Genomic DNA, 8391 nt, shown 5'->3' with positions numbered 1-8391 from the left:
AGGATAAGTGAGGTTAGAGGTGGGTTACATTTCCAAAGGTTTTAAGGGTAAGTAATACTTTTCCTAGGATGCTGCAACAATTTGGTTGAACTAAAAAGTTTGTGTGAATGTGTTGTGCTTTTCTAGGAATCGAGGTACTGAGTATTAGTGATGGGAGTTTGAAATTACTTCTTATCACTTTGTTCGAAGGTGGAGGTTTAACTTTTAAGAATCGAGGTATTATTGGTTTTAAGGTACGATACATTGTTGGAAAAATAACTCTTTTTGTCATAACAACCTAACAACCCTAATACCTCATACATCATCGGTATATATCATACTTTTTTAATGATTCAAGAAGTCCTTTTTGAATGAAAGACTAAATACATAAAATAAATAAATATATTGAATGTTAACTCTTTCAATAAAATAGGTTTTAGTTTATGTGTTTATAACCCCTTAATAAATAAAATAATCACACCTAAAAGTTAAGCAATGATATGATTTCGTGATAACAGACCGTTGATATATTACATATAAATTTTAATAAGTGATAAAATAATAATCACTCCTATGAAAATCCTTTATTTGTCCATAAGATGGCGTGTATAGTAAAAGAACTAAAATTATTGATATAAAGTCTGTCAAACAATTAAATTAAACATAATTATGATAAAAAGAGAGAAATGTTAAATACAACGTTTCACATAAATCAATTTGTTGATTCAGAGACCCTAAGCCAACACTGTATAAATAATTTATGTTAGCAGCCTATGTTCTTAGATTCAATCCTTTATACGGGAGACGGAAACAAAGGGGCCGGAGGTAGATAGAAATAGATATATATATTGTTACAGGAATGGATCGAAATGAGGATAATCGTTATTTATAAAAATTTTAAATTTTTATATATTTTATTTATTCGTTTGAAATTTTAATTTTGCCTTCTAACCTATGTTCTATATATATATAGAGAGAGAGAGAGAGAAATTGAAAGTCAAGGAAAAGAAGTGATGAACATAGGTGAAGAAGAACAAGACATCGTCATCGTGGGCGGTGGCATTTGTGGCTTGGCCACCGCACTTGCTCTTCACAGGTCCTTTACTCCTCCGCCTCCTCTATCTGGATGACTTCCTTTTCCTTTTCTTTTTAAAGAACTGGCAGCTTTTCCGGTGTTCGAAGCCTGAAGCTCTCTCGACCATTTCTTTCCGGCCGATTCAAGTGGAAATATGTAGGTGTGTAGTTTGTGTTTTGCAGGAAAGGGATAAGGAGCATGGTGTTAGAGAGATCGGAGTCGCTGCGAGCCGCCGGCGTTGGAATCATTATGCAGCCGAACGGATGGCGGGCACTTGATCAGTTGGGCGTTGCCCCTAAGCTTCGACAGACTTGCACTGAAATTCCGTCGTAAGCTTACCACCCTCTTCAAAACCTTTTATATATATATATATATATGAAACGTAGGATCAGTTTGTTTCACGTAAAAAAAATGTTTTCTTCATTTTTCAGTTGAAAGAAAAATGATTGGTTAACGTAAATATTTTTCCAGTCAACAGAATTTCCTTTGTGTTTTTTGAAAAATAACTTATGATCTGATTTTTTGTAAGTCATTTTCTAAACTTTTCACTTCAAAAAATAAATACTCAAAATAATTTTATTTTATGAATTTAATAGTAATAAAATATATTAATATCATTTTAATCAAAATATTAATTATTAAAATATTTAAAATATATTTATTAATATTCCTAATAATAAATATTATATTTTTAATATTATAATAAAATAATCAATTATATTATATTATAATAATATAAGATATTATAATAATATAATATAAGATATTATATTTTTATTTTAATAATATATAATAAATTATTAATAAAATTTATATTATTTATTAATCTCATAGAAATAATATTATTAAATTATTAATAATGAATAATATTATTTATATATTTAATATTAATATAATAATCTAATAATATTTTAATAAAAATATTTAAAATATACTAATTAATATTTTTAAAATATAATATAACACTATTACTTTAATAATAATTAATATAATTTATAATATTTTTATTTCAATAAAATATACCAATATTAATATTTTTATTAATATAATATTTTAATAATAAATAAATTATTTTAATAATTTAAAATTACTAAAATTAAATTTTATGATAAATAATATTATTTATTATATTTAATATTTATAATAAATAATTTTTTAAAAAAATCATTAACTAATGAAAAAAGAATTTAAATAATATATTCCAAAAATCATAAAACGTTTTTCGGTTAAAGAAACGTACTCTTAAATGGATCTGAAGAGAAAATTAAATACTAGAAAACGAAATCTCAAAGCTTTACTTGCCTAACGACAAGAAAATGAAAATTAAAACAATTCTGGCTGTCTATTCTTAAGACGCAACCTCCAACAGAACCCCCCCCCCCCCCCCCCCCCGCCGCCGCGCGTATTCCACCGCCGACGTGCTTCATCATGTTACTTTTTTATATATATATAATTTGTCGTATTCTCCTCTGAATTTACAAGTTACAATGTATTAATTATTTTAAAAGTCGTTTATGAATGATTTAATGAGTCGTTATTAGTGTCAAAAAAAACTTGTCGTATAATAACAAAAATCATTTTAATATTAGTTTATATTAAATTTTAAGTTCAATTCTATAATAAATTTTTATATACATTTATTAATCTCACATTTTATTCTTAAATAATATTTTTAGTTTTTATATGTACAAATTATATAAAAATACAAAAAATAAAATAATTTTAGAGTAATATTAATTATCTTTTAAAATAATAATATTTTAGTAATTTCTCAATTGAGTTATAATACTTGTGATATTTATTCAATCTATCATTTTATATTATATAGATCTATATTTCATATAACACTAGAATTTATCATTCATTATTTGTTGAATAAAAATATTTTATGTAAAAATATATAGTATTTAAAAAGTTAATTAACAAATGATCATAGATATAATAGAATAATAATAATAATGATTTAATATATACATTTATTAATTATTTATCCGATTATCAAGTAATATTTGTTAATTTTATTCAATAATAATAATGTTAGATTTTCTTATAACATCAGATCAATTAAAAAATATACATTATCGACAGTGCTAGAAATGATTGTATTTATATATAAATATTTATTCTTTTAATTGATAATATTCATTATTAAATCAAATGAAATATATGCATGTAGGGGAACATTTATAAAAGTTGAAGACGGCAAGTTTGGTGAATCAGAATTACCCCTTGGGTAGGCTGGATCTGATGTGAAATATTTTTCTAATTAATTATATCTATAAACCGATGTAAAAAAAAATTAATTCCATTTGTTATTTTATTAATTCGTGTATTTGTTAGGAAAGGGGAATTACGTTGTTTGAAGCGGATGGAGCTTATGTCGACACTAGCGGAGGCGTTGCCGGCGGAGAGTGTGCATCTGGGATGCCGAGTGGTTTCCATCGTAACGGATCCCGTTACTTCCGATCCCGTTCTTCAACTTCACAACGGTACTCTTATTAAAGCCAAGGTGCGCCATTGCTATTCTACTTTTAATTAAATTAAAAACTTAATACATGAATATAAAGGGTAAACTACACATTTAGCACCTTAATTATCATTTTTGTTCTATTTGTGTCACAAAAATATTAGTTTTTTGAAATCATATATAAAATTATGTTTTAATTTTATTTTGGTCACCCGCCTTTAGAAAATTAACAGAATTGCTGATGTGATATTTTTTAAATTTTGAATGATGATGTAATCTTACCTTGTGGTGACACATCAGAATCACTGCTAATTTTTTAATAGTGGGTAATCAAAATAAAATAAAAATGTAGCACTATGTATGATTTAAAAAAATAATTAGATGACTAAAACAGAATAAAAGTGATATTCAAGATACTAAATTGTAGTTTACCCAAATATAGTTTAATATAAAAAGATTTCCCACTTTTATAGATCTATGCGACAGAGATGCTGACCATCCTTGTCGCATTTGTGAATCTAGTCCCCCATTTTCCGTTTATTAAAAACTAAAGAAAAAAAAGTGAGAACTACGATAAATAATGGATCGTGGGTAAATTATTGCTTAGAAGTGGAGCAATGTGTGGTTATTTGATGACAGATTGTAATCGGATGCGACGGTATGAACTCCATAATCTCAAAATTTGTAGGCGTAAATCCCCCAAAGCTTTTCTCTCGATGTGCGGCGAGAGGGTTCACCTATTACGAACATGGTCATCCTTTTGGCGATAAGTTTCGTGTACATGACGCCTGTGGTGTTGCTTTGGGACAACTTCCTGTAACAGATAAGCTTGCCTACTGGTTCTTGACTCGATCCTTAACTTCTCAAGGTATATTTTTATATACTTGATACTATATTGGAGACATATATGTCATAAGCCCGATGTTATTCAATTTCATGATACAATCGACAGATTTGAGCGATTCAAAGAAGGATCCAACATATATAAAACAAGTCTCTGTCGAAGCATTGAAGGGATTCCCGGAGAAAGTGGTGGAAATGGTGAAAAATACAGATCCAAAAGCCTTGTACCTGACTGAACTCCGGTACAGGGCGCCGTGGGACATAGCGCGAGCCAAGTTCCGAAAAGGCACTGTGGTGGTGGCGGGGGACGCACTGCATGCAATGTGTCCTTTCATCTCGCAAGGTGGTGGGGCGTCACTGGAAGACGCCGTGGTGCTGGCGAGATGCTTGTCGGAGAAATTAAAGCAAGCCGATAATGAAAGCGGAGATGGAAGAAAAAAGTTGACGGAGGAAGCCATGGATCTCTATGTTAAGGAGCGTAGGATGAGGGTTTTCTGGCTTTCTTTGCAGACGTATCTCATTGGACTCACACTTGACAATATGTCGAAGATGAAGAGAGTTTTGGGCATTGCTGGTTTGATTCTCATGTTTGGAAACCAGAAAAGTCATACTGATTATGACTGTGGCCGCCTGTGATTTACTGTTCTTTGCTTTTCCCTTTTAGGAAAGTGAATAATTTGCATGTGTAAGTGAAACTTTTTTTTTGATTAAATGTGTAAGTGAAACTTAATTGCCTTTCTTTACCATAAAATTAAGTTGCTCAGTACAGTGAAAATCTTTCCGTTTCACGTGAAATAAGGAACAGTTTTGTGTTATCTTTAATGTATCTTGTTATATAATAATTTTATAAAACATTTGTTTTATTTTTCTATTTCGTATCATATTTTATTCTATAGTTCAATTATTTCTTGTGTTATCTAATCATGTATAATATTGCCAATTCTTGCAATAAGTAATAATGCATTTGTTTAACTTTATAAAATATATAATTCATTAAATGATTTTAATAGTAAAAAAAGTGTTTTTTTAATATTCGGATTTGTATTGACCATCATCCGAAAGTGGTAAGACAATAGCAAACCATTGATCAAGCAGGGAGTCCTTAAGGGTGCCACCCTTCTCTTTGACCTTGGAAAACCTAGTACTGCTAGATAAATCAAAGCAAGAATTGTTGGAACCTTTGTTAAATCCAAACCATGTGGATCTTCTCTCAACCTTTGTCATATCCATTTGAGATGGATGCTCCATGAATCATTTTCATATTCGTTTTCACTTTCTAAGCATATTTTTACACTCTTCCTAATCATTGGAATATCATCTTCCATGTGGTGTTGGTAGTCAAGGAGAAACAAGAGACTTCTAAAACTAAGGGTAAAGGTTTAACCATTGAAGGTTAAAAGAAAAGGCTGAGTTTTTGGGCTAGGAAGGTAATACACATCTATCTCCATGTATTTCATGAGTGAAATATGTGCTGTTTACTTTGGTCGCTAAATGTTTTGTGTCATAGCATACTTAATGCACCTTTAATGGCGTTTGTTGTTTTTATGCGTTTAAAGTCCTTTTGAAGTTCCTTACATGTTTAGCTAATGTTCTTGAAGGGTTTAAAGTCATTTTAGAGCATTCTCAAACTTAAAATCTAAAAATTTTACATTCAACTTCAAAACCCATGCAAAAATAATGTTTGGAAATTATAATTAGTTTTAAAATCAATGAATCCATTATCAATAATCGTAAAAAAATCATAAATAATAATAATTATTGATTGAAAGATAAATATTTTTTAAAAGGAAAATATGTATATCGTTCCAATCTTTTCACAAAAACTCATACAATCGAGCACAAAAACTTGAAAAAGAAACGAGTTACTAAAATGAAAGGATTCAACCATTATGGTTTTATTCAATATATTATGAGTTGTATAGCAGTAATAAAATCTTGGCCTATTGAATACACCAAACATATGTGTACCAGCAAACAAACTTATTTAAACAGAGACAACAAACATTATCCGTATGTGGACGACGAACAACTCTTAACATTCAAATGCACAAAAAAAGACAACAAAGTGTCCATAATCATACCATAAAAGGAAATGAATTATGGACTATTCCAAAGCATAATCTTCTCATGGTGTGGTTATACCTGCATACACAACGAAAACATCACTATTGAGCTCGTGTAATTATAATAATTCTTTCGTAATAAAAAACGGACACGGAATAATAAGATGTTTGAAGCTTACTTCCGCATTTGAAATGGCGGGGGACTTGTCTTCCGCAGCCCTGAATAACCTTGATAGCATAGTTGACATCGATCAAAGCTGCTAGCTGAGGCGTTATTACAGGACAAACACAGTTAACATGGGTAACCCTCAACCTCTCACAACAATATGGTGTTGGGGGCTTTCGTGTTATCAGGCCCTTGCATGCGTTCACAAGTATTCTCCTCTCTTCTTTGCACTCCGCCGCGCTTTGTGCCGTCACGCCACCGCCGTTCAACATGCTTATGCATAACACCGACGCTATCAAAATCAAGCACCAACGCTTTCCTTCCATTTTTTCCTCCTCTACTTACTCGATCTTGTTGTTCAACCGAGCTTAAATCTATATTTATAGTACTCACTATAGTGAGAAAATTTATAATAAATATTATCATGGTCATTGTTAAAACAGTAATAAATTGAAGAATAAAGAAATCATGGGTCAATGTCGTTTCTAAACTGACTTTTTGAATCTATTTTCTACCCATCTTTATCATTTTCGTAGCACTTTCCTGGAATATGACAACGTCTCGTGAATGTCACCCCGATGCCACTTGGGAAAGTTCTAAGAAATTCTGGTGATAATTGGGTTATTTGACAAATTCCTCTCATAAGTTGATCACGTTTCAGGCACTGATCCAGATGATTTTATTTTTACAATTGGAAGAGACAAGAATTCTTCTGGGTGGAATTTAATATTTATTGTAATTAAGATTGAAATGATATTTATTGTTTGTATATTATAGATTTGATGGATAATTATTTAGTTGATTAAAAAAAGTTTAGATATTTAAATTTTATTTTATGTTAAGATTTTTATATTATCATTAAATTTAAATATTTTTATCATTAAATAATAATTTAGGTTAAATTCATTCCAATACGCAATATCCTTGACGAAACGCGCTAGGCAGACAAGTGACAAATTTGTGGAGTTCTTTTTTATTACAATATAGACCATGTCCACGTAATTATTTTTTTACTGCATTAATATTTATTAGATTTTTCTTTTTTAAAAACAATTAAGTGTTGAGTTTTTCATTGCTGATCTTTCTTTCTGCAGTTAGTAAAAGTATTTTATTAGTTATTTGCTTGAAGCCTTCGTCAAGATGAATTTTTATCTCGTTATTTCTTTATGCTTTGTATGGAAAGACTCGTTCAAGTCATCCATTGTACTGTGACGGAAGGGTGGTGGAAGCCTATTCGGCTTTCTAAGGTTGGTCCCAACCTGGGCGTTTTACCTAAAAAGCACCTAACAATCAATAATTACTTATCATATACTCATTCTCAAATTTTATCGATCTAACATCCATTTGCTGACATAGACGGAAGGCACGGATCACCAAACGCTCATTCCTTGAATTTTCGTCCTAGTTGGCACCACACGGGCAAAGCGCAGATAATCATCCTCGCCTTCGCGGGGAAAACTGGCACGCTGCAGAAGGCGTGAATCATCATTTGCGCCTTCTATTATTCACGTTGAATTATTTGTTCCTCCATTATTACCCGAGCCTTAAAGCTCAGCGACTCACCCCTCCCCTCCCTATAAATACCTCGAATGCAAACATCGAACCACTCCAAAATTACTTTCGCATTCTTCCTTCTATCAAGCTAATTAGATTTTATTATAGTTCTTAGAGGGTAAAATTATTTATTATTATATTATATTTATTTTATATTTAATTATTTGACCAAATTTTTTTGTACTAATGATTTTGTTTTATTTTGTACTGGTATAAATTAGAAGGCATGATCAAATCTCGAGAT

General features: G+C 30.4%; 2 protein-coding genes across 2 annotated transcripts; one reads left to right on the top strand and one right to left on the bottom strand.

Moving 5' to 3' along the window:
- Positions 1–956: 956 nt before the first annotated feature.
- LOC120128971 (monooxygenase 1-like) lies at positions 957–5004 on the top strand. The gene is made up of 6 exons (XM_039146578.1): positions 957–1075; positions 1237–1383; positions 3231–3287; positions 3395–3563; positions 4161–4389; positions 4474–5004. The coding sequence occupies exons 1-6, from the start codon at positions 993–995 to the stop codon at positions 4998–5000; spliced, it is 1212 nt and encodes a 403-aa protein (XP_039002509.1). The 5' UTR covers positions 957–992; the 3' UTR covers positions 5001–5004.
- Positions 5005–6489: 1485 nt separating this feature from the next.
- On the bottom strand, positions 6490–6919 carry LOC120128854. The gene is made up of 2 exons (XM_039146473.1): positions 6607–6919; positions 6490–6506 (listed from the first exon to the last, which is right to left on the bottom strand). The coding sequence occupies exons 1-2, from the start codon at positions 6917–6919 to the stop codon at positions 6490–6492; spliced, it is 330 nt and encodes a 109-aa protein (XP_039002404.1).
- Between the last annotated feature and the right edge of the window lie 1472 nt (positions 6920–8391).

The sequence above is a fragment of the Hibiscus syriacus genome, unplaced genomic scaffold (genome assembly GCF_006381635.1).
Source record: "Hibiscus syriacus cultivar Baekdansim isolate YM2019G1 unplaced genomic scaffold, ASM638163v2 tig00110482_pilon, whole genome shotgun sequence".
NCBI lineage: Eukaryota > Viridiplantae > Streptophyta > Magnoliopsida > Malvales > Malvaceae > Hibiscus > Hibiscus syriacus.
The sequence above is the reverse complement of the archived record's forward strand: the minus strand, read 5'-3'. Positions and strand labels throughout refer to the sequence as shown.

What these genes read in the sequence shown, in the direction of transcription:
- LOC120128971 (XM_039146578.1), top strand. Translation starts at nt 993, where the DNA reads ATGAACATAGGTGAAGAAGAACAAGACATCGTCATCGTGGGCGGTGGC. An exon ending in ACCGCACTTGCTCTTCACAG is followed by an intron (nt 1,076 to 1,236) that starts GTCCTTTACTCC and finishes TGTGTTTTGCAG; the next exon opens with GAAAGGGATAAGGAGCATGG. An exon ending in ACTTGCACTGAAATTCCGTC is followed by an intron (nt 1,384 to 3,230) that starts GTAAGCTTACCA and finishes ATATGCATGTAG; the next exon opens with GGGAACATTTATAAAAGTTG.
- LOC120128854 (XM_039146473.1), bottom strand. Translation starts at nt 6,919, where the DNA reads ATGGAAGGAAAGCGTTGGTGCTTGATTTTGATAGCGTCGGTGTTATGC.